At 41.6% G+C, this 26634-nt stretch overlaps 2 protein-coding genes across 4 annotated transcripts; both read left to right on the plus strand.

Annotated features, from left to right (window-relative positions):
* Window positions 1-1299: 1299 nt before the first annotated feature.
* Window positions 1300-24615, plus strand: rexo1 (REX1, RNA exonuclease 1 homolog). Of its 3 annotated transcripts, none has more exons than XM_018728278.2 (17): window positions 1300-1643; window positions 2159-3987; window positions 4733-4834; window positions 5533-5749; window positions 5863-6020; window positions 7054-7191; window positions 7419-7542; window positions 8158-8283; window positions 8846-8983; window positions 9091-9204; window positions 9863-9936; window positions 10419-10529; window positions 11707-11822; window positions 13824-13962; window positions 14160-14280; window positions 14445-14521; window positions 23904-24615. In XM_018728278.2, the coding sequence occupies exons 1-17, from the start codon at window positions 1469-1471 to the stop codon at window positions 23958-23960; spliced, it is 3816 nt and encodes a 1271-aa protein (XP_018583794.1). In that variant the 5' UTR covers window positions 1300-1468; the 3' UTR covers window positions 23961-24615. The 3 variants fall into 3 exon arrangements, with proteins under 3 accessions (XP_018583794.1, XP_018583797.1, XP_018583795.1); XM_018728281.1 differs by lacking the exon at window positions 23904-24615 and adding an exon at window positions 14605-14815; XM_018728279.1 differs by lacking the exon at window positions 23904-24615 and having other exon boundaries at window positions 14445-14815.
* dmbx2 (diencephalon/mesencephalon homeobox 2) lies at window positions 23993-26634 on the plus strand. Its single transcript, XM_018728282.2, has 4 exons — window positions 23993-24017; window positions 24592-24813; window positions 25399-25574; window positions 25897-26634. Exons 2-4 carry the CDS (start codon window positions 24612-24614, stop codon window positions 26359-26361), a joined length of 843 nt encoding a protein of 280 aa, XP_018583798.1. The 5' UTR covers window positions 23993-24017; window positions 24592-24611; the 3' UTR covers window positions 26362-26634.

Consider the following 26634-nt stretch of genomic DNA (forward strand, 5'->3'; position numbering starts at 1 on the left):
TACATCCCTTATATTCATTAAGTTATCTTCCTGTTTGACTGTCTTTAATGTTGTTTTGTATGTATATGTATGTATGTTGTACAGCAAAAAAACATAGCTTCCCTTTGCGATCAATAGTTTCATTAGCTCAGCTCAGTTCAAACACTAGCTGCCCATGCAAAGACCCCCGCAAAAGCCAAGGGCTGTGTATAATGGCACTTTATTTCAGAAGTCAACTCTTATTGTTTGCCCTGGGGCGCCATTTGCATTTTCTCCTCTCACACATCCTCTCAATAGAGAAACCGGGAACAACAAAACAGAGCAGTTTAAAAACTAAAAAAATCTGCAGTGCCCAACGGCGTTCTACACAAACACTGGGGGACGCAACAATCTAGCCTCAACATGTGGAACACGCCCCTTCCCACGAGTTTCTCTCAGCGGGGTTAATTGAAGAGCTCAGTCACGAGGTCCGCTATAAATACGGCGCCCGCGTCAGGACGCTACAGACTAATGTGCTGTAGATTGCGCCCCAGGTGGACGGAGTGTTGTTGTTAACAACTTCAGTGTTCCGTCAGTTATAGTGCTGGTTGTCGTTAGTTCGTACTCTGTGTAAAACTGGTAAACATGGTCTGAGCCCGGGAAGACAACTATCATCCTTTTCCATTGACTTAATGCAGACGCGGTTTAAGTCCTCAACCGTTATTAATGCCTACAGTCATTTGCAGACGGCTCAGGCCAACTCTCCACAGTGCCCCGACTATGGATATTGTGTATGTGTGCCCTTGGCACTCCTTCACACAACAGTTTTTTTAAAGCTTTTTCAATGGATTGTAACGTACTGTGTTAGTGTACAACGGATAAATTTGCTTTGGTGCGGTATGCATCTTTTTTCCCTTATTCTCCTGAAACCTTGCTTTGTCAAGGATGACTCTTCTTGTATTATATTAAATGTATGTAAATAAACTGTGTTGTCTTGGCTGACTGCTTTCGGTAAAACGGACACGCCATCACCGACGGGATAATCCTCACAGTTCATCATGCTCAAGTTAGTATAACTGCCGAGCCAAAAACTTGTGCAAGTAGCAGTCGGCAGTAAAATCACCAAAAGCAGCTGATATTTAAAGAAAAAATGAAAAGGAAATCGAGTAAGCCATACAACAACCAAGGCTTGCTTTTTAGAAGGCAGGTAAAAGACTTCTGTGTATCCTAAACAGATACGAAACAATTGGCAGGTGTTTCCCCAGCCTACTCCGCCTTTGCTCGGACTTCTGTGACGTAATGGCCAAGGTCGCGTAGTAATGACATCACAAAAAGCGACAACTGGGGTTTCACAGAGCGAAACATGGCGATATTGGGGCTCTTGTTGTTTTGTATGTGGATGGATAAACGGTACTTCTAGACACCCCATCTCGTATCGACACAGCTCGAACGATATTTGTGCACTCCGTGTCGGTTCAGCGGGTATGAGGAGTGCTTTCCTCGGGGGACGATGCTGAGATCCACCGGTTTCTTCCGCGGGATTGACTGTCCGTTTTCCACGGAGAGGAGTGACGGAAGCCGATGCGATAGACCGTACTGTCACTTCAGGCACAGTGGGCACAGGAGGGACTCGTGCAGCACCAGCAGTAACCGAGGCGCCAGAGAACCGTTCTCCCAGCACAAGGGTGAATTCCTGCCTCCGCCGTTTGTGTGGAGTGTCAGTGGCGCAGCGCTCGCGAGTGCAATTCACGAAGAACGTTCACTCTGGACAATGTGTCCATTTGTTATTTTAAGTACATTCTGGTGGACTTAATGCGAGATACGTGCTCGTTTTCAGACACAACTGCAGCGCGACACAAACACACTGAACACTTACACAGACACCTTGTCACTTACATCTGATGTACAAAATCAGTATTCGTGTCATCATGTCATTTCTGTTTCAGAGCTATTTATCATTTGTATCATGTTATTTAGGAAATTTGCACAACTTAATGACATACATGATACAAGTAATAAGGATGGCATGGTGAAGAAATGCTGTTTGAAGTGAACAAGTTTAGTAAATTTTGCTCAGAAAAATTATTTGTATTATAACATATTTAATAAAGATTGTGAAATAACTAATTAAAGCAGTTTTTGACTGGTTTTGTGGTGTTTGAATAATTCAAGTAATACTCTGTCTTCATACTTACTACAGAGCAAGGCTACCCTTACAACCCAGAGGTTGAGGACCAGCAGAATGGAGAGCCAGTGTCTGACCCCTTGGCTGGAGTGCTGGAGCTGGAGCTTGTCAACCGAGCCATTGAGGCTATGCGCAGTGAGGTTGAGCGTGAGCAGAAGAAACTGTCTCGTATTGGGGACCAGGAGTATGATCCCACCACCAGTAGAATGCAAGCAGGTGCCAAGAGGCTCAAGGCATTGGCGGTTGCCTCTCCATTTGAGTATGATCCTGGGAGCTACCAAATGACCCCAGCTGCCAACTACAATCCAACGCCCTGCTCCAGCAAGTACACCTTGGACTCAGATGAGCAAAACAGTTATGCAAATGCCCTGGAATATGTCCCCACTACTGTTGTCAAGCCAGCCACAAAAAAGCTTCCCCCCTTCTCTCAAACTCCTCCTTCCAGCCCCCCATCCTTCCCTGCCTCTTCCTCTAAGTACACACTGGACAACTCCAAACCCCCCACAGACCTAGAATATGACCCCCTCTCTAACTTCTCAGCACGGCCAGGGAGCAAAAACAGCAGAAGCCCAAAGGAGCCCAGATCAGTGGGTGTTGTAGGAGCTGGAACTCTGGCCAGTAACAAAAGGCTTCACTCTGCCATTGTGGAAAATCAGACAACCGATGAAGGATATGTGCTGTCTCCCAAGAAGTCAAGGCAACAGCCACTGCCACCTGCAGTCATAGACTGTAAAAAGTATTCTGCAAGCTTTTCTGAGTCTGACGATGAGAGCTCTGGAACAGAGTACCGCCCAACCACCATCAGTCGTCTGAAACAGAAGAGGATCAGCACAGAGTTAGCAGAAGACCCTTTAAGAAAAGGATGGGAGACAGGAGAGTTTGCAACAGCTGCTAAGGTAAAGCGACAGCTGAGTTTGGAAGATAGAGAAGAGAGGTCTGGTTTGTGTGTTGTGGAGGAGTCTGGGAGCAGTGATGTTGGCTTACCAGATGACCAAGTGGCAGGGAAAAAGCAATATAAAAATTGTGAAAAGAAAAGCAGCAAAACATGCAGTGAGCAAAAGGAGTCCTACAAAAAGAGTAGCAGCTTGAAGAATAAGGGAGGACATTCCGGAGGTGATGGGAAAAAAGCCGACACATTCAAGAAACCAGGCAAAGCAGAATTTAAAAAGGACGGTAGGAGTGAAGGAGGGAAGGTGGAAGAGAAGGCTCGGGTGAAAGACTGTGATAAGAACAAGGGAGGTAAGGGTGTGAAGAAGGCCAAGAGTGATGTAAAGGTTGAAAAAGGAGAGAAGCTGAAAGGGGACCCTGGGTCGAAGGAGAAGGAAGGAGGGGGAGGAACAACTGGCCCTAAAAGGATCAAGGTGTCTGATAAGAGTGGAAAGGACCCCTCCAGACTTCGTGACCAGAAGAATGGGAAACTGGAGAACCATCGAATTGGGAAAGACAAGAAAGTCACAGGCCATTGGACTGAAAGCAGCAAAGATAAAAAGATGCAGCCAAAGAGCTGTTTGGATGGTAAAGTATGTAAACCTGAGAAGCAGAGGTCTTTGAGTCATGCCGACCTGTTCGGAGATGAAAGTCCAGAGGAAGAGGAGCATGTTGTGAGGAAGTCAGCAGCTGCTTTCAAGAAGAGAAGTTCACTTGATAAGAGGACAGTCTCTGAAGTCACTAGCTCTTCCTCAGATGATGAAAGCAAGTCAGAGGACAGGACCGATGATGAGGATGTATATTCAAACCTACAAGGGGACTTGGACTTTGACTCTGATCCTATGGAGGAGTGCCTGCGGATTTTCAATGAGTCAAAAGATGTTAAGACTGAGGACAAGGGGAGGCAGGCAAAGCAGGTACTTTAATCATCTGTCTGCATCATCAGGAAGTTTTTGACAATTAGTCCTGTTCATTTATTACCAGTTGCAGCTAACAAACACTTCTAATTTTTTAAATATTTACTAAATACCTTTTCAAAGAAAATGATTAAGACTTGGAATGAAAGGCACGTTTGGGCTTCAGAGTGAATTGATTCACATTTATGGAGGGCATAATTCCCATTTCAGGTTTACAGACTTGAATTGGTTCTGACTGTGAGTTCTTTGTTACTGACCATATTTATTTGTGGACAGGATAGTGTAGGTTGGTGAATATCTGATCTCAGCTGTTGTAAAGCAGTTCCTACAAGCCAGGAGTAAGGGAAGCTAGCTATGTGTTAACTATTCATTTGGTAGTATATAGTGATAAAGCTTGATTGGGTGCCCCTCCTGGGACTTGAACCTTCAGGTTATGCTGCAGTTGCTGAGACTTAGAATGGAAAAGAACTCAATGAGCAATGAGCACTGCCTTTGATATAGAATTTTAACAGCTACGTGAAGGTAAAAATACAGTAAGTCAATACAGTCCTCCCCTCCAGGGTATAAGGATTCTAAAATATCAGAATTTTATATTAAGGCTGAAGAACCAAGAAATTGTGAAAAATAATTAACTTTAAATCATAGCATTTGTAGTTGTGTCATTAAAGGTAGTCTTGTAGATTTTATAGTAAAACTCTGTTTAAGATGTCTGCTAATTTTCTCTTTCCATTTTGGCTCAAATCAGCTAACTAAGGAGGCAGAAGATGAAGAAAACACAGAGAGCACATTAAGCACCCTCTTCCCTGGACAGAAGAAGAGAGTCTCCCACTTTATCACCAAAGGAAATGTGAGTGATAACAGCAATGCCAAGTATCAAGTGCCACATATCACCTGCAAGTATTAATCGTTGTGCAGATTTCAAAAATGAATGTTCTCAAATTAATAATGTACATAAAATAGTTACACAACACATTTTCTTAGCATTTCATTTTGCAGTATAGCTTTCATGACCAGTGCTTACCAACTGGTAGATGCCCATAAACTACACCCATATAGAAAAGGAAAGAAAATGTGGGGTCACCTTAACTGGATTTGCTTCCACAGTGTATACAGCTCCTGACTGTTGTTTTTAGTGTTAGTTAATCTAATCAAACTACAGATAATAAAAAAGCAGAAACTTTGAAGATGATGAGGAATGTTGTACATGAATCGGAACTTGAGTAGGAGTTTGTAAAGATGACTTTCATTTTCAGTAATTTTAATGTTTTTAATGTGGCAGGAAGTTAACAAAATAATCTTGGGACATCTATATTATTAAGCTTTTATTAAGTGCGACTTAGTACTAAGATTGAGTTACCAACAAAAGGAATTGTGAACAGTCTTCCGAATCCAATTGTGTTTTCAAGTTGAGGAGTCTGTGTGTGTGTGTGTGCGTGCGTGCTCATGCATATATATAGTTGTGTTCTTTTTTTTTGAAAATATTCAAATAGCTGGATTGATATTATGTATGAACTGAAAATAGAATCTGATATTTTTTTCTGTCAGGTTGAACTGACATCCAAACCTGTTGTGAGGCCTTACCGGAGACCAACGCCACAGGAAATCTGCTATCAGCGCATGCAGATAGCTCAACAGCAGGCTGCACAGTTGGCTGCAGCTGTCAAGACATCAGATGTTCTAGCTGGGCCCATCTCCAGCTTCAGTGGAGAAAAGAAGAGGGTGGCACACCGCCCCTACCCAGTGTCCTCAGCCGCAAACTCTGGTAGGAGGTTTCAGACATTTAATCATCTTTTTTCCATCCATAAATTGGAGTTCACAATACAGTCTTTGTCTTGCAGCTGTATACTGTTTATGTGGGTGCATTTCTGTCTGCAGGTGCTGCGGCGGGGAAACAGACAGCTGGCCCATTGTTCTCCCCCAGTCAGGCTGGCCTAGCGATGCCCTCTGTGAAGAAACAGACATGTGCTGGTATCCTTTCCAAAACCACTACCACGGTGCCGCAGAAGAGAGTAGCGCACACACCCACTCTGAAGGTAAACAGAGCCTGTTAACGAAGAACATACGCTAAACTTGCAAACAGTTCTTCAGGACCCCTGGATAGATACCTGCTGTTCTGCTTTTAAGAGGGATATGTACACTTTTCTTGTCAAGCAAAAATACCTACATGTGTAAATGAAAAACTGAGTAGTTAGCAGTATATACAATGCCATGCAAAATGATTCAACCCCTTGGCCAGTTTTCTCATTTTACCGAATCACAAATTAAACAAAACACCGAAACTCATTGTTTTAAGGTGATATTATTTTTATGAAAAAATAAAAAGTAAAATATTCTGTTTCTAAAAAATAATACTTCTGGGATAATTATGTACCAGCTTTGCACAATGAGTGACTTTTAGACCATTCTTTCCAGGTTGATTGCCATAGGTTGTTCAGATTTGTTGGATGGGGTTTGTGAACTGCCATTATCGAACAGTGGCAGAGATACTCAGTGTGTTTGAGATCTGGACTTTGTCTGGGCCACTGTACGACGTTCACCTTTTTATTCTTTAGCCACATTGTAAGCTATTTTGCCATTGTACTTTGTCCAGCTAAAAGGTGACCTTTTTAACCAAGCTTCACATTTTTTCTTAGCAGACTAAAGTAGGTCCTCTTGCAATATTTCTTTATATTTTGCTTTTTGTTTTAACAAGATGCAGAGTCCCTGCTGATTAAACGCAGCCACACTTCACTGTAGGGATAGTGATTTTTGATAGAAGAATTAGTTTGGATAAAACTGGATTTTGGATATAGAAATAGATTATTTTGCCAGGCACCGTATGTAGCTTTGTTTCAAGGCAATTTTAAGCATCTAGAATAAAAACATACTCAATCAAGTAATGTTCCAACCTTCAATTGGTGAAACGACTTCTCCATGTAGTTGGATTGAACAAATATAAGGGAAAGTTTGGAACCCCTTGACAAATGCAATAAATAGTTTGCCAGAGACATGTACAACAGCTTGACACATTTAGCTTTCAGCATTGACCTATGAACTTAGAATGCTGCTGCTTGTCTTTCCCCTCAGAGTTCCTCCATGAAGCGGCCCGTCATTCCCACAGAGTTTGGCGCTAAAGTGCCAACCAATGTCCGACAGCGATACCTCAATATTTTCATTGACGAGTGCCTTAAGTTGTGTCCCTCTGAAGAGAGTGCCTTCCAGATGGTAAAGTGCTTGGCATGGGAATCGCTATAGAGCGTCATTCACTGATTTAAAATATATATTTAATAAGGGTACTAAAGTTTAAGGATACGTTAATTAGGCCTTTAGGGTATAAGTTTGTGTTCTTTGTAGTTTGTGTGTAAGGAAAACAGTTGTGAGCTTGACAGTGAACTTGATTAATCCCATGTTGAAATGATTTGGAACTAAATCGGGCAAAAATCGTTTTTCAGGCTCTGGAAGAGGAAAAGGTTGCGTATGACCGCAGCAGCAGCAGGAACATCTATCTGAATGTGGCCATTAACACACTGAAGAAGCTACGTAGCAAGAGCAGCTCTTCTGCTCCACCTGTGACCAGTATGTTGCGCGCGTACACACATAGCACATGCATGCAGCAGATGCAAAGGCATGCAGATGTGAAAGCTGGATAGGTTAGGCACCCTTACACAAAATAGATGCGTTAGTTTCTTCATACATTTTAAACTCATGCTATTTATCTTATTTGCAATTAATTGAATGGGGGGAACGGTGGCGCAGCGGGTTTGGCCAGGACCTCTTCTCTGCCGGGTCTGGGGTTTGAGTCCTGCTTGGGGTGCCTTGTGATGGACTGGCGTCCCGTCCTGGGTGTGTCCTCTTCCCCTCTAGCCTTGCGCCCTGTGTTGCCGGGTTAGGCTCTGGCTCGCCGCGACTCCACTCGGGACAAGTGGCTTCGGCCAGCATATGTATGTGCGTGTGAATGATAGTGCCCTGCAACTGCTGGAAATCTATCCAAGATGTAGCCCAGCATATGCTTATCTAAATGGCAACTAGTGCTCATATCTAAAAATTATTATTCAGGCTGAAGTGTAAAACACCCTTGACTGGAACACTACAGGACAGATTTGGGCCACCACTGATGTTCGTTACTCTTCAGAAATAACTGAAACTCTCCTTTTAACTGCAGTCTGAAATGTGGTTTGCCTTCCCCCCCAGAGAAGCTTGCTGTGAATGCCAATAAGAAGTCTCTGTCACATGAGGAGGTACTAGGGGGCCGCTTGGCAGCCAAGACCAGTTTTACCATCAACAGGATGGGCAAGCAGCAGGAGGAAGAGCTCACAGGTGATATTCATCTGCTTTGTCCATGGTCTGAGATTCGCACTGCTACCTTTCTGCATTGGCTTCCATCAACCCCCTGATGTGTTAAAAGGTCACAACCATTAGGGCCTCTATAGTATATGGCCCTCTGAGGGTATGCTGAAGAGGGAAATTCATAGAATCTTAATTGACTGTAATTATAAGGAGTTTAGATTGATAAGGAACAAATCCGCATCAGGGTTTGCTATGTTTTAATATATGACTAGGTTTGCTTGAGACTATCATGTCTGCAGCTATGCCTCCTTCTCTTAATGTAATGCATCAATTGTACTTTTGCTGAGATGTACGTCGATTTGGACAAAAGCGTCTGCTAAATGAATAAATGTAAATATATTGTTGTTTTAGCTGACCATTTTTATCCATTTATGCAGATGTTTCACTGGACCAAAGTACATTAAAAAGCCATGCTCAAATGTATTACAGCAGGGTGTTTCCTGGATCTTGGCTGTGTCCTCACTAACTGTGCTTCCCGCTGCCTTGCTGATGCAGACATGTGGTGAGAGCACCATTTTGTTGTTTGTCTCAGATGCCACGCTATACCGGAAGCTGAAGGCTTATGTGATGACAGAGGACCAGTTGCAAGAGCACGGCTACCCCAGACCCCACCCTGATCGTCCAGGCCGAGCTGTAGTCCATAACCTGCCAGAAAAGAAGAACACAGACCGTGCGTCTCTGTTCTCACCTGAGGACCACCAGGGCTGGGTACTGCCTGTTGTGGCTCTCACGTTTTCCTTGACCTGCTTCTGTCCCCTTTCCTGTCTGTTACCCTAGCCTTCGCCAGAGTCTGCTCCCGCTGTGGGACAGAGTACAAGGTCACGACCAATGGCAACTGCGTGAGGAAAGAGGAGTGTACGCATCACTGGGGGCGCCTACGTCGGCAGCGGGGTGAGCCTGTATGTGTGTGTGTGTGCGTGCGCACACCCACATGTGCATCTCTGTCTGTTTATTGAAGCCTGGGTTCTCAAAATCCACTCTACAGATTTCATAATGCATTTCAATTAGTACTTGATGTGCATTTGAAACACCAGATATGCATTACTTGCTTATAAATAATATTCGGGAACACTGAGACCTGGTCAAAACCAACATATCCTACCTAACTGGGGCCTCCTGTGGTTAAAATTAATGACAGTTGTGCCCAAATTCTCAGAATTGTTAACATTTCTCTTCCACTAATTGGGAAAATCAGTGTGATTTACACTTTTTTAGTTTCTAAGACCCAGCTATTAATTGTCTCTCACAAATGGCGCATACTACAATGCTGAATTTTAATGCCTCTTAAAGAGACATTGTATGCTTTTTAATATTTTTCAGAAAGCAGACTTGGTCAGCTTTCTAGAAATGCATCCAAAATCCATTTTTTTGCATCACAGAAGGATATATTCTTAAGTTTTGAGAGTTTCATGTTTCCTTGAAGTAATCATCAGTATTTTAATGAGCATTTTAATATATTTTCCTATGTTTGAATGTATAAAAGCAGGACTCTTCCATCCCTTTTTCTTTATGATCAGTCTCTAATTCTATCGTGCTCTGTATTCACCAGTGCCGGGAGGCTGGGAGACCCAGTACAGCTGTTGTTCTGGTGTGGTGGGTTCCCCTGGTTGCCAGGTAGCCAAGGTAACTCAAATTTAGCTCTGTGTTCTTGGTCCATGATTCAAAGTGTTTTCAGTCACTGAAAGCCTACCATGAAATCTTGTCATCTTGTGATAATGACTTGATGATGCCAGTCTGAATCCTTTGTGTGTTTAATTTCTTTTCTTAGGCTTTGGCAGTACCTCTGAAAAATACTTGCTTTATTCATGTTGTCATCAGAATTTGACACAATGTTAGAACATGTTTTCCTCAGAAGTGTCTATTTACAAACACAGGGGGGCAGTATTATGGCAGGCTTTATATGGCTGTGTATCTTTGTGCTTAGCCTAAGGGACACCAGCAATTTGTAATACATTTTATTGTAAAAATCCTCCAGTTTATTTATTTAACGGTTGTGTTTTCAGTCTGTAGGTTGATGGGTGAATGTCTCTTATTAGGTTGTGGTGTCTGGAAGTCCTTGTCTTGTTGCTTGAGGAACTGGACTTGCTCTGTTGTTTTGCCTGTAGCAACATGTGCAAGATGGGCGAAAAGAGGCCCTAGATGGCTATGTGAAGACTTTCAGCAAGCCGCTGCCTGTAGATGGAAATGCTGGTGTCTATGCCCTAGACTGTGAAATGGTGAGTAGCATTTTATAAAATCTCTCAGCGCCTACACCAACAAAAGTGGAGTGATGATGGCATTGTTCCTCAGGATTTGTGTACAGGAGTGCCCACTATATCGATCTAAAATTGAGCGAAAAATACTGTGCATTACAAAATTAAATATAGTTATTATAGTTTTCCCATAACAAGTAAGCAAAACGTGGACTGATGTGACAAACATTTCAAAAGCACACAACTGTTCAGATTTTCATCTTTTTTGCAGTAGTGCATTACATTTTCTTTGATCATTTGTTTATTTAAAGTTTGGAATGAAAGATCAGAAGAAGTGGAAAAGCTGGGTCATACAGAATAAATGCACATTTAGCTTGCACATCTGATGCAATCCGTATACAGAGTGAACTGACGCTAAGGTGGAAAGCATGGGATTTGGGGAACAAGAAATCAACTCACCTTCATCTTATTTGTCCTGGCTTATGTTATTATTGCTGTTTTCAATAACTCTGTCCTTACTCTTAGTTTACTGTTTTGTTTGATATTAAATTGGTTCTCAAAGCGTATTTTTAGGGTGCTTGTATGTGCATTATGGTTTCAGAATGAATCTGAGGTAGAAGCAGAAAAAAAACATCTTGTCATTGATTTAGAAAACATGTAGTACTGTACCGTGAGCGATATTTACATTCTACTGCCTCACCAAAGTTCTCTATTTTTGCAGACTGAGTGCCGTATGTGTTATTTTTCTTTTATATTTGATAGTAAAGTGTTTTGTCACTTTAAACAAGTCTCTCTCTCTCTAGTATTTCCTTTAAAAACACTTTAATTGTAAAAGACTAATCTTTAAAAACATGTAAACATTGTTTTTGTAATATTCAGTTTTGAGTTACAACGTCCCTCTGCGGGTCTACTGAATATGGGATAATGAACCCATGTATTTAAGATGTAAATGTAAGATACCAGGATGTCATGCAGCTGGGACCATCTATGTTTCATAGTACAGAGAGGCTGTCACAGTAATATTTGCAATATTTTAAACACTTAATTCCTTCTTCATATGCAGTGTTGTGGATACTTTTCAGTATATGTATTTTAGTAGTTTTGTATAGAAGCTGTTGATTCAGATTAAACTTTGAGTTTGAGTAATAATTAGTGATAGGCCTTTATCTGAACAACATGTTTGCTTCCTCTTCCTGTGCAGTGTTACACAAAGTTGGGACTTGAGCTAACCAGGGTGACGGTCGTCAACTCAGAGCTGAAGGTCATCTATGACACGTTTGTCAAGCCCGAGAGCAAAGTGGTGGACTACAACACACGGTGCGCCATGCAGGAAATGGGTTCTTCTCTGCTGATATCAGCAAACTGAGACAACTTGTGGGGTGGGGTTGGAGCATGTAGGGTGATAGTTGTATGCTTGTCACAGTGACTTCAGAAGGCTCTAGAAGGTTTTCACAGAATGGCTTTTTTAAAATCTGAAGTTACTTAGCTCTCACTTGAGTGGCCAGGTTTATGCAGGATTTTGTCACATCGTGAAAACTAATCATGCTTAATAAAGCACTGTGGCCATGGGCGGCACGGTGGCACAGTGAGTAGCGCTGCTGTCTCACAGCACCTGGGTGGTGCGAGAGGATATGGGTTCAATCCCCGCTCAGTCTGTGTGTAGTTTGCACGTTCCCTCCGTGTCTGTGTGGGTTTCCTCCAGGTACTCTGGTTTACTCCCACAGTCCAAAGGCATGCTGGTCAGGTTTCCCCATAGTGTGTGAGTGACAGAGAGGATGTCTTCCATTGATGTATGGATGAGTGACCCATTGTAAGTAGTGTATCTAACAGTGTAAGTCAGTGTGTGGGCTGATAACACTACATTGAGTTCATTGAAGTCACTTTGAAGAAAAGCGTCTGCTAAATAAGTAAATGTAAAGCAGACAATGGCTTTCTTTTCTCTGTGTCTGCATGGGTTTACTCCGGGTGCTCCGGTTTCCTCCCACAGTCCAAAGACATGCTGTTCAGATGGATTGGAGACTCTAAGTCACCCATATTGTGTGAGTGACACAGAGAGTGTTTCATTGATGTATGGATGAGTGACCTGTTGTAAGTAGTGTATCTAGCAGCATAAGTCACCTTAGGTGAATAAGGGGAGTGGGATGATAACACTACATAGTCTTCATTAGAAGTTGCTTTGGAGAAAAGTGTCTGCAAAATGAAGTAACGAAAAGTAATATAAAACCACTCAAATTTAAATAAAAGGATGTATTTATCTACGAAAATCTACAACTTGTCTTTGCAAAACTAAACTTTTTTTTTTTGTACTGAAATTGCTTAAATTACTGTATAATGAGGACAATAGAGGGTGGCACCGTGGTGCAATAAGCAGGGTTGCTGCCTCTAAGTACCTAGATGGTATGAAAATGTGGGTTCAGTCTCAGCTTGTGGGGGCTACTGTGCGATAGACTTGAATTCCATCCAGGGTGTAGCCTGTAGCTTTGTGCCTAACAATTTCAGAATAAGCTCTGGATCACCATGACCCTGTTCAGGATAAGCAATTTATTGAAATTGGATGGATAAATGGATGGATGAGGACATTACTTCCTACAAAGGCATATACTGGGGCTACAGGAAGGGCAGTTAAGTACCCTTACCCTAGACATTCTAATTGATAGCTACAGCTGGTAACATGCTTGTGGGATTTTTACTTGTGGGGTAGTCCTTGAGTTATGACATGTGCGACCTACAACAACCATTCCATTAAACTTTTATTACGGTCATACCATTTAACACTGGCCACGCTGTCTGTTGTATGATAATGTCGGCTATGCTGCCGCATGGCATATTTCTTATTATCTGGGTCTCAAATCAGTGTTTGGGTGTCTAGCAGTGATTGCATTTTGTTTATAAAACTTTTTGTTGACTATTTACTTCAAGTCACCTTTTATTTAAGAAGCCTAGCAAGTCCAAAGCAAGTGTTCTGGTGGTACTAAAGTAGCAGAACACAATAGATTTAAAAACAAAGGTGAAAATAATAGTGCAGCTTGAAAATATAATATTGTATTTATTGTAATATTCTAGATTAGTATTATTTTAACATGAATGTGTGAAATAAGTTTTCAAAATATAGTGAAGCTTTGTTATACAAAGTAGCATTTATGCATGTTAGTTGTTTATAAGGGGATTTTTGACTTGTGACAGGGTTATTGGAACAGAATCGCCTGTATTTTTGTTTTGAAACTGGAATAAATACCCTGTAAATCCCATGAATGTAAATCAGACCCATTGGTTTCCGTGCACATGCGTGTTCAGTTGGTTCATGTATTCTCTCCCCAGGTTCTCAGGGGTCACGCCGGAGGACTTGGAGAACACCACCATCACCTTGCGGGATGTTCAGGCTGTGCTGCTTAGCATGTTCAATGCTGACACCATCCTCATTGGACACAGCCTGGAGAGTGACCTTTTTGCACTTAAGGTACATTCAAGAGAGGAACTGTGTGCTGTTAGACAATGGAACTTGATTAGTTAGCACACAAGATATTGCTGGAATTCTACAGAGGCCTGGGCTTTAATTTTTCTTTGGTGTTTTTAAAATTAGTCCCTTTATTTCTCAATCTATCCATATCTCCCTGTCTCTCTTGTCCTCTCTCTGTCTGCATGTTATGTTCCCAGCTCCTCCACAACACTGTAGTGGACACAGCCATAGTGTTCCCTCATCGCCTGGGCTTGCCCTACAAGCGAGCGCTGCGGACCCTTATGGCAGACTACCTCAAACGCATCATACAGGACAATGGTGAGGTGCTTAGATGTGACACAGTGGGGTGATGGTGAATTTATTTGTACATATTCATTTTATTGCATACATATACAGTATATGGAACTTATTAGACATGGGTTGGAAAGAAGGCAAATGCACAACTTGAGTCCTGAAAGATGCTCCTTTGTTCTTCTTGCCAGTGGAGGGGCACGACTCGAGTGAGGATGCCTGCGCTTGCATGGAGCTGATGATATGGAAGATTCGGGAGGATGCTAAGGTAAAGAGATGACCACTGACCCTAACAGCCCTGCCCTTGCTCCGCCAGAGAGGAGGACTGACAGCGTGTCATTATGTGCCTAGCCCTGAGGAACTGGGACAGTAGCAGATGGTGGGAATGCTGTAAAAATGGCCATTCCCAGATCAGTTGTGGGAACCCTGCACTTGTGACTTTGCACAACCCGTTGCTGAAGAGTCCTGTGGAGGAAGGGCTGGAATCAACAGTGTTTTTTCGATTGTTGTATTACTAGAACCATGCACTATTGTTGTTAAGTATTCATTTTTTTTTTTTTTTTTTTTTTTTTTTAAAGAAAATTGGTTCAGTTAAAGACTGAGTTCCTCTGCTAAAAATGAGAGGAGAGAGTGAAGACGTTTGGGTTGGGTGTGCACAAAGAAAGCCTCTCTGAAAACCCAAGATTTATCAGGGCATTTGTTTGTTTCTTTTGTTTGTATGTGAGAATTCCAGCTGTGTTACACAGAAGTCCCTCTAGGAAGTAGTGTGTTTGCTTGAAAGCAACAGGTAAAACGTAGATCACCAACAAAAACGCAAGGCTCTTGCGTTGAGTGGTATCCAGGATTGCACAGTAGCTTTTTGTCTCATTTTGCTTGTGATTTTTTTACATCAAAGCAAGAACCACATGCTGATTTGATTGTAACCAGTTTTGTTGTCAGGTGCTACGGCTGCTACATTCTTGACCTGCAGATTTGTACCCAAATTGCACTAGAAGGGACATCTGTGGGACAGTAATTTGTGAGAGCTTTCTCTGGAAAACAGCGTGTGGTCTGCCTACAAAAGTGACTTCTGCCAGTTCTCCAGCCAGATCACACAAAAGTCAGTCTTAAAACTAGCCGTAAACGGGGATTAGTTCTTGAAGCGTTACAGTACATTCACAAGGAGTCGCCTTGTGGCTGACAGTGATATTGAGCAGGACTGGGAGGAGAATAAGAAATATTTGAGCAAGATGATAAGTTTGGTGTAAAATAATTTTTGCTGAAAAAATGATTTTGGAAATGGCACATTCCCAAATGTGTTTTCTCCCCCTTTTTGTTCTGTCATTTAAACAGCACTGAAGTGGCACACCTGACTTTATACACTAACTTCCACCTGTATTCCTAGTCCTAGAGGTACCACTGCATATATAATGTAGAAATGCAATAAAGGCAGACATGAAATAATTTCTATAAAATATTACTTGAGAAGTCTGTACAGTCTTGTGTAAGGTACAGTAAAATCCACCACCGTAGATACTTTTGCTGTGTGTGTGTGTGTGTGTGTGTGTATATTATATATGCGCTATAATGTCAATTTTTGCATTTTTTGTTTTTTTTCTATTAAAACAGTAACATTAAAAAATTAACATCTTATTTTTCTGGATAAAGTCAATTTCGAGTTTAATGAAATCTAGCACTGCTATTTTATTGCACCTTGCGGTCATATGTGTGTTGTGTGCTCTGTCCCAGGGCTGTTTCCTCTTCTGTGTGTGTGTGCAGCCTTGTGTCCATCGCTCCTTTCTGGTGGTCCACACAGCCCATTCCTTTCTAACAGCTGCTCAGCTGATCAGTATCTGCTTCTCAGCAGATGTTAAATTGGGAGACAAGATGGAACACACAAAAAAAGGCAAAACTGGGGAGTCCCATTGTGGTCCCCCCACCAAACGGCAGCCCACTGAGTTGGACCTGTCACTTGTCAGCATGCATTTCCTTGGCCTGGCCCAGGGACCCCAGGTATTAAAGATCCAGTTAGTGAAGATCAATACTGGCACAATGTTAAGGTGGTGGGGAGGGGAGAAGGTTACTTGTGTTTGCTGAAATGTGAGCATGTGGTGCGAAACAGCTTAAAAGACCTTTCTCCTTCATTATCAAATTCGATCAGCTTGCTTCCCTCTTATCAGCTTTGACTGCTGGGGGTCGCTAGGGGTCGGGCCAGTGCATACAGACACAGAGAAAGGACTCGACCCCATGCTGTGACAGAGCCATATTATCCCTTATGGGCGAGAACAGCAGCTCCACTGCAATCCTTCTCAGACTTGCATATTTTCAACTTTTTACTGTATTGTTTTTCCACATAAACCCCTGTAAATCCTAGCATATTGTCTTATTTTCAGCGCAGAAATATAGTCTTTTTTTTAGGTGGTATAAATATTTTATTTTTTATCGTAAGAAAGAAGGAAGCAATAAAGTACACCACAAAAAAGAAAGGAGTAATGATTGAACCGTAGTGATATAATGCATACTACTACTAGTAAATGCTGTAGGTAATGCTGTGGTTAGTCAGCACCTTATATTTGAAGGACAAGGGCTTTGAATCCCACCTTCCTGCTGTAGTACCTTTATGCAAAGTACTGCAGATTTGCTCCAGTAAAACTTACCCTGCTATATCAATCATCATTGTATCATTTGTCTCATGTACTGTAAACTATGCAATAGTCTACCAGTTACTGTCAGAAATGCCCCGTCTGTCTCAGTCTTCAAATCCAGGCTAAAGACTTACATGTTGACTTGCGCATATCACTACAAAATGTAATTTCACTTGGCTGTGTTTGTTTTCCCACCTCTGTATCAAAACATATTAAACTAATTTCTTTAAGTTATAAACACTGATAATGTATTACACTAGTCTGTAGTCAATTGTCTTATGTGTTTCTTTGGCTGATGTTTTTCTTTGTCTTATGCCTGTGTTCAAGTGCTATGTGTCACTGCGTGAGCAGAGTGCGCTATAAAAATGAATTGAATTGAATCATTGTAAGCAGCTGAACATTGTAAACTGCTTTGGAGAAAAGTTTCTGCTAAATTAAAACTTATTAAATAGCTTAAAAGAACTTGTTGCGATAACATTGCTGCTGTTTCTGAATGGTACTTTCCCAAAGAAGCCTTTATTCAATTCAGTTCATTTTTATAGAGCACTCTTCTCACACAGTGACACACAGTGGGATAAGACAGATAAACAAGACAGTTATATATACTAGAATAATACATTATCCATGCAGTTATTAACGCTATAAGTATGCCTGCTGGCTACGGAAGAAAAAATGAAAAACTTACAACTGAAAGTCAAGGGAGAAAAAAAAAAACCTGGGGGTCCAAGTGCCAGTGGTTCCCTACACCCCCTGGCCATTCTAGATTAAAAAAGACTGAAGTCAGTTAACTTAACATTGTAGCTGACTGTTAACTTGATGTCCCAGTTCACATAGGTGTGTCTTGTTCATCATGGCAGGCAGTCAGCTTTAGTCAGCATGAGGTGCTTGTATGAAGTTCACCCAGCCTCCTTGGGTCTTATCATAGGGAATTCTCTCATTAAATATATCGTGTCTTGGAGCCCATTGTTAATGTAATCAATTCTTTGTTAATTAATGGCTGTGTCCGGATCACTTTTAAAATTATAGCTATAAGACTGTTACTAAAGATAATGGATCTTGACTTTAATGACCCATTTAATTACAAGAACTAGGAAGTAGAACCAGAAAACACCAGTACCTAAATTGCTGCATTGGCTTTCAGTTATGTTTAGAGTTGACTGTGAAATCTTACTTTTGACCTATAAGGCAGTAAATGACATTGCTCAGTCTTACTTTTGTGAGATTATTGATTCTTATGTTCCAAGACATCTTCTTTCATTGGATGTGGGTTACCTTAAAGTACTTGTGATCAGTAAGATCTCAGTAGGAGGTCATGTCTTTAGCTATAGAGTGCCTAAAATTTGAAATAGTCTGCGTGTTATTGTCAGGAATGCCCCATCTGTCTCAGCCTTTAAATCCAGGTTTAAGACTTAACATGTTCACTCTGGCATATTAACGAGCAGTGTAATTCCCATTTGTTACGTTTTTTGTCCTTTTTTTTTTTTTTATAAAACTATAATCTCATTAAGCCATCAGTTACTAACCTTTTATTTATTGTGGAGCATTGTTTCCTCATGATGACACCTGCATAGACTGGCCTTGATACCAGCATTCCATGTTGACAGAAACTGATGACTGCATGCCATGGTGGATGAGATGTACCTGTGAACCAGGACATCAGGTTATTAGCATTTAGCTACAATGTCATGTGTTTTTTAATCTAGAATGCCCAGAAAGGATGGGCAGCCACTGGCACTTGGATTTGCAGAGGTTTTTTCCTCCTTTGTCTTTTGGTTGGAAGTTTTATTGTTTCTTTCCTCTGTGGCCAGTAGGTTTACTTACAACTTTAATAATTACATAGTTACTGTAGTTTTAATACATAGTCAGTCTTTTTTTTGTAATATGCCTCTAATCCTTTGTTCAGGGCTCTGTCAGCATGTGAGAAGACCACTTTATAAAAATAAATTCCTGGGATGAATTGAATTCTGTATGACATTTCTATAAATTCACTGACTATAAAGCTGTAACTTTTTGTATTTATACCTACTATGTATTATTTTTTGTTCTCATTGCTAAAAAGATACTCATTTATGAAATGTTAGGTCTCTTAGATGGGTGTTCTGTTTAATTCTGTCATTGCTCCCCTGTGACTTGCAGCATCCTGGTCCATATCAATCTGTCATTAGCTCTGTGTCCTCTCTTCATGACCAAGCTGAGATCCAACAACCTCTTGTTACCCAGTTAAGGGGCTGATCTTTATTCGTCAATAAGTCTGCAGCAGACGAAAGGACTGGGTTCAAGACGCAGTTATAAGGGAGATATTGTATGAAATGGATATGTGTGCACAATGACCAATAACTGAGAGGAATTCTGGGCAACTTTTGTTCTGATAAATATTATCATGAGCCTTAACTATTCTCTGCAGGGGTTTTGACAAGATGTGTGAAGTTTAAAATCATGAAGGATAGAGGATCTGTGCCAGAGCTGCATCAATAAAGACAACTGTTGCAATGGAACCTGGCTGCCAGTGCAGTCAGACTGCTTGAACAGAAGCATAGAGGTGGGGAAAAACAGTTGGTTGAGTTGTGTGTGTCACTGATTGTCACTGTATGACAGCTTGGTCAGTGTGTTTGTGTACAAGTGTGTCTGCTTGCAACATGATCTGCCACTCTAAAAGTGGGGCTTGGGGAGCACTAGTGACCCACTGTTTAGTCTTGGGCCATAGGTCAACTGGCTTCATCAATTTACCATCACCCCCAGTGAAGAATACTTTATCCCCCCCTGGCATCCCAGCACCCTACCCCAGTCCTAATACAGCAGCCATTGGACAGTCTCAGTTGTGTTCTTCTGCGATCGATGGATCTGGTGTCCAAGGGGCCTTTGCTTTAAGCGGCTCTTCCACCAGTAACTGACAGCTACAAAGCTCCTCCTGACAGCCACTTGTCAATACAAATTTTCACTATTGATAAGTAATTAGAGAGAATAAGAGAAGCACGGGGAGGGAGTACCTGCTGTCCTCCACTTAAACATCTGTTAAACAGCCATTATGAGGTATATTATAGGAAATCTTTCAAAAGACAAAGTGAGCAAGTTACACCTGCTCCTGCACTCCATTGCTTTTAAAGGCAGTCAAGAATATTAAATACCACTGAGGAGTTTAAATAGGCTTTTCAAAGAAATAGTTATTTCTATATATTCTGTTAAACATAATCAACATGGGGCTGTCCTGCAAAATTTATATCTCACATTTTTCATAATTCAAGGGGTTAGTAATTTTAGCCAGTGAAAAGTTTGTTTTGAGATATTTGAAAAAACGATAACAGATCTTTCTAGCTCTGAAACTTTTAATCTCTGTCACCTTTATGCTGAAGGAAAAAGAAAATCAGATTACTGATAGTACATGCATTTTCAACCTAAAGTTTGTTTTCGGGGGAAAAAATGTACCTGTTGCACACATATATAAAGTACTTATAAGTGGAATATAACCATGCCTACATTTGAGAGATCAAATATTTAAACATAAAATGTATCACTTAGTATTTCTCTCTCAAAATTCCTAGAAGAGAAGTGCTATCACAGTATAGATGATGTAATTTATCTCTAAGCAGGTTTTCATCATATTTACTGAAACTTGGTCAGCTGTCCATTCGTAGAACTGATCCTTTCCGAATATGGTTAACAGGTCTGCCTTTTGTTTTTGTCGCAAATAATCCCTGCATGTGTAAGTGGATTCATTTGAAATGGGATAAACTCCATTAAGCTTTTTTTAAACACGACAGGGGGAAAGAATGAGCCAGAATACTCAAAGTACTTTCTAAAAGTAATGTTTCCCTAATTACACAGAACTCGTACCACATCAGTTAAAAAGCACTGTAGCAGTTGTCCAATGCATCAACTGCTGTCTTCAATGTCATAAAATTACCAAGTACAGTACATTCTACAGTTTGCTTTACTATAGCAAAAGCTGCAATTGGGTTCTTCCTCAGAGATTAAATGAGTTTAAGGTGGTTTAAGAAATGTCAAAAGGATGTTATATTGCTTGGAAGAATGCAAATGATCAAAGACAATCCTTGTTTACAGCAAAACTAAAGCGATGTGGGTACTGCAGAGGAGACAGGAGGGTGGCAACGGTATGGATTTTTGGAGGGGGGCACGTTGTGCTGGGGGAGGGGAAAGGCTTGTGCACAACTAGCCTCTTTGTGTGTTTTAATCCCCCAGCCAACACAGCTTTGGCCAGGTTTCGTGATGAAAGTGCCATGAAATAACTACTTTTTTTTTTTACTGGTAAATCTCTCCTAATCCTGCAGGCTGAAGAGACAAAGGCCTCTGGGTCTTAATCCTAGAGTTTTTAATGGGGTTCAGGGGCTGTGCTACAGAGCCTCTTCTAAATGACTTATTTTTATCGGACACTAATACAGCTTGACAGCCAAGAGTGGGGAAAAAAAAAAAGAAGCAGGAAGAAAAACAAATCTTTACACTTCTTTTAGCTGAGGACTGCTAATATTTCTGTGTCCATTAATACCGATGAATGTCGCTAAATATTAAGTTTGAAATTGTTTTGGAAGAAATATCCATTCAAAAATGCAGGTGCACTGTTTGTGGTGTCCACCTGTAAAAAACCTAAACAATTTGAAGTAATTCATTTTTGAAATGCAGGAGTAGGGTTGACAAAGCATTCATTGAATAATAAATATTTACTCAAAGAATGAACTTGCACTTATGAACTCCAGGTGAGGGCAGGTGCTCCAGAACCCAAACAGGACTTGTGCAATTCCTATTCAGTTCACATCAGCTGCAACCCTTATTCTATGATATTCTGAGGTCTTGAACTGAAAAATAGGTTTGTGCATATGCCCACTATGAAATGTGAAATATTTATGCTTTTACTTATACTATTAAATCAGAAAGAAATAAGAACTACTGTCCATCATGATTCCTTAAGGCACAAACATAAAGAAAGGCAAATGACAATTCACTGCTCAATACTATACTCAGCACTATATACTACCATCTTCACTAGGCTTTCTAAGGCAGGAAATGCTAACCAAAAAACTGTTCATGTCAAATACACACACACAGTCTGAAGCTGCAAATCCCAGGCGGGGTCATGGCAAACCGGAGCCTAACCCAGCAACACAGGATGCAAGGCTGGAGGGGGAGGGGACACACCCAGGACAGGACACCAGTGTGCCGCAAGGCACCCCAAGCAGGACTCGAATCCCAGACCCACCAGCTTGCAGGACCCGGCCAAGCCCACTGTGCTGCCACGCCACCGCACCCCCATTCACCTTGAATAACCATGGTAAAATGTCACTAATAAAATGGATGAGCAAGAAACTATTACTGAAACTTGGATTCTTTCAGAATTAAACATGCAGACTTCACACACACACACACACACACACACACACACACACACACACACACTTTCTGAACTGCTTGTCCCATACGGGGTCACAGGGAACCGGAGCCTAACCCAGCAACTCAGGGCGTAAGGCTGGAGGGGGAGGGGACACACCCAGGACAGGACGCCAGTCCATCGCAAGGCATCCCAAGCGGGACTCAAACCCCAGACCCACTGGAGAGCAGGACCCAGCCCAGCCCAGCCCAACCCACTGTGCCACCACACCCCCTATGCAGACTTCAGCTTTGCAAATATTAAGAACAAAATCATGAAATGTGCACATTTTACACACATTTTACAGCAAACATTTATTGAGGTGGTCATATTTGTCCTTCCAGATTGTTGCTAGTTTGGTGTTACTGTTATGTTGCTGAAAATGAATTTCCCCCAATGATGCATTGTTTGTGCAGCTGTAAATGGGGATGCACAGCTTGGCCAGATTGGTTTTATCCCATCGCCCCTCCTTTCTGCTTGACTGATGATTTTAGTCCTGGTATAGTCAGCTAAAGGGAAGAAACCATTCTGGGACTCTAGAACACAGCACTGATACTCGTGGGAAACAAGATCTTCCACTCCACATGCTTTACCTTTCTGCCTTAAGCGCCACAGAATTGGTCCTAAGTGGAATTTACATCATTGAACCATAGAGCCGAGAGCCAGAGCTGTTTTTACTGTAATGATTTTGTTTGTCACTGGGCCAATTTCCAGAGGTACTATCATAGCAGGGTGCTGAACTGAGCATAGTAGACTGTGAAAATAGACCTTTTATTTACATATATACCAAATGCTTCATTTGATTAAACATGTGCAGAACTTGAAGCTTTCTTAATTCAAGAGACTGCTTGTCCTGAGAGCCTGTAGCTCACAAGCTATATGACATCATTCTATTTCCATAAATTTGTTGGATCAGAAATGTAGATTGTCTTTATTTTCTAGGATATTAAACAGGGAAATATTAAGGCCTGAGACTTCCAATACCACACAATAAATATCTAAATGTAATTAAGATTTTTTTTTTTTTTTAAATTAACAAAATGTAGGTATTTTGTATAGTGGCATGGTTGAAGGTCTATTTTTATACATTTAAAGAAAGAAAACAACTCTTTGAGGAAGGCTAAAGCTGGCAGCACTGGACTTGGGGAATTGAAAATCAATAGCCAACCTCCAGTTTGCATTTCATGGGCTGACAGTCTACAGGCAAAAATACGGTGGCTGTTAGCAAAACAAACCATCAGGCAAACCCCCTCACAGTACTTAGACAGAGGAGAGAATGCGAGAAAGAGGTGGGGGGAAGTATCCGAACAAGGGACAATCAAAGGCTGTTATTTTAATCTGCCAGGCCTCAGAGATTTACGAACTGCATTGTTTTAATTGTTTTAAACAGGAGGGAGTGGAACGCTTGTGCATTGAGGGGAGATCCTTGCCCTGAACCGTCCAAGTTCAATAGTTTCAAAAACCTGAGCCCTTGGATCCCCCCCCCACACCCAGTCCGCAAACCTTTTTTCTTCTCATCCCACCTAATCCAGGCTAATACCTTTCTTTCTATTGGCTAATGGCTGGGGGAAACTGGAGTTAATGCTTCTTAAATAGTTCAGGGCGAGAATGGGTAAGGAAGGGCATTAATTCTGGCCCGAAATACACAGCAGGCCACTCAGGAGGAGATGCTCAAGACCAAGGGCCGACTTGCAGGACTCCTATAGCTGGGCTGCATCGAACCTGGAACAGTGGTCGTTTGTCTTCCAGTGTTGCCAAACTCAGTATGTATTTCCTTTTTCTAATGCACCACCAGCTGCTTATAATAACAGTTAAAATGAAATGCTGTATACAGATGATGTTTTTTCTTATGTGTTATTGTTGACTCCTTTTGGTAAAACTAGTTTTAAAAAATTACTCTGACTGTTACTACAGTGTAAAAAGCGGAAATACTGTGACATCTAAACTAACTGTGTAAGATCTTAACCAATTTGTAGCAGTATATTGCACGTAATTTAAGGATTATGCTGGGATGGGTTATTCAAGTAATTGTCCTAATTATGTTCCCCATGAAAAACAATTATAGACAAAAAAAAGCATAAAAACACATACTTTAAAAACACATGCAAACAACAAGGTAACTGTAATTACCTTTTGAAGGCTGACATATAAACTTTTCTTGTTTCACAACGTTATATTCCAGGTATTCCATGCAGGGCACGGAAGAAAATTTTACGGCACAGCGCACTGTTACTAAATTTTACTAAATATAAACCGTATTTTTTGAAAAATTAATATCGTTGGCAAGAAAAAGCTGCACTTTCAAACTATTAACTCTAATATATCTCTTTTTTTCAGAAATTTTCTCGAGGGTTATCATGTACTCGTACTTGTGCAGCAGTATAAATGAGCTTCCCAGCGCGTGTCCGCCGCTTGCCCCTGTGTACGCGCAAGCCATCACACTCAGCCTGCACGGCCTCGGCCCGCTCGCTATCCTGCACGAGCTTCAGCAGCAGGTGGCGGAGCAGCACCACGCAAGCACCGTGCCCAGACCCGGGTCCGTGGCAGAAAGGCTGGCAGGTGCGTCGCATTGAAATGAAGTGAAATGGGTGTGTGAGAAGCAGAATTTCTGTGACATTAGATTTTAAAGTTATTTAAAAAACCTACAAATCTGTGGTTGGTACCTCAGATTATAGAACAATTAGTTTATATCTATAAACAATATTGTGTGCTCATGTAGACAGTTCAGGAGGAAACAGCAGCCTTCTTACAACATGCCTCAATATTTACCCATTCTTTTCCTTTAACATACCCCTGCAAAGTATAGTTAGTGCTGAATATACTTAAGTAGCTATATTAAAGACACGTAGTTTGTGATGATTTGAAATTGAATTCAGTTTAATTATAATTTATGTCTGTGGTGTAACAGTTTGTCATATACTGTATTGGGGAACTAAAAGCATAATCAGTAATACTCAGAGGAATTATACACGAATTAGGCTTGCTGAAAGTGCTGGAAATGTTCCAACCTTCCTGTTATTCCTGTGACTGATAGCAATTGTTTGTTTTTAGACATTTATTTCATTATGCATAAAAGGTTAGGTTTGATGTGTTCGGGTCAGTGTACATACCATTTGGCTCCATAGGCTGTGTCCTTGCCTCCAGAGCTCATCCTGGAGGCGCGCTATGGAAACCCGCAGAAGCAGCGCCGCAGCCGCACAGCCTTTACTGTTTCCCAGCTCCAGGCTCTGGAGAAGGCCTTCCAGCAGACACAATACCCTGATGTAGGAATGAGGGAGCAGCTCGCTGTCTGCATAAACCTGCCAGAGGCACGCATACAGGTCAGTAGCTGCCCCATTCCTCTAAGAAAGTCTGTAGTATTTGTTTATGTTTAAGTGTGTATGTCAAATAACTGGTGGTGGCCTTATTGAAAGCATAATGTAAAAAGGAGAAACTTTATGATGCAGTCGGTGGCAGAGTAGTAAGAGCTGCTGCCTCCCACTCAAATGACTCATATTTGAATCGCCTCCTGCTATGATACCCTACCCTTCTTACCCTGTATTGCTCCTGTAAATATTACCTGTTGCTTTGGAGAAAAGTGTCTGCTTAATATGTAAATTAAATGTTTTCTAAGTACACCTTGATCTGCTTTTGTGGTTCCAGGTCTGGTTTAAGAACCGGCGGGCTAAGTTTCGCAAGGGCCAGCGATTTGGTCCCCCACAAAAGGAGGTGAACTTGGAGAATCTGCACCAGATCTGTGAAGGAAAAGAGGAGAAGAAGACTGGAGACAGGGACCCAAAATCAAAAAGCAGATTATCTCATCTCAGAAATACCAGCAGTGGCCCTGCTGCCTGTATTCCTGTAAACCCCAGGACCACCCACTCATACCCAGGATTGCACACATCCCCAGTGTCATCATTTGCTGGTGGGCACCATTGTCCCCAACTGCTGAGTCATCGTTCAGTAGGAGATATGTCAGGTGGTATACATTTCATTCCTGCATTCTGGCCAGGGTTCCAGCCACAGACCCCAGTCTTAGGTATAGGCCCAGTACATAATGACAGCAACCTCATGCTTCGGGTTGCACCCCCAAATACAGTTCTGTCTGTCCCCCAGCTGGCCATGTAGTGGCCCTCCAGGCAACACAAACTAAAGGGCAGATGATGGAAAAGATTCCACTCTATGAGGGAGACTATGAGCACCAGTCCTGGAATCTAGCCAGTTTTTCCCTCACAGAAGACTTCCACAGGGTATTGTTTTTAAACTCCTCTGACAGATTTTTTTATATTCCACATAAACCACCCTTATTTGGAATAAGTATGCACCATGTACTCGTCTGTAAACAAATCTCACACACACACACACACACACACACACACACACACACACACACACACACAC

Source organism: Scleropages formosus, chromosome 9, assembly GCF_900964775.1.
Source record: "Scleropages formosus chromosome 9, fSclFor1.1, whole genome shotgun sequence".
Lineage (NCBI taxonomy): Eukaryota > Metazoa > Chordata > Actinopteri > Osteoglossiformes > Osteoglossidae > Scleropages > Scleropages formosus.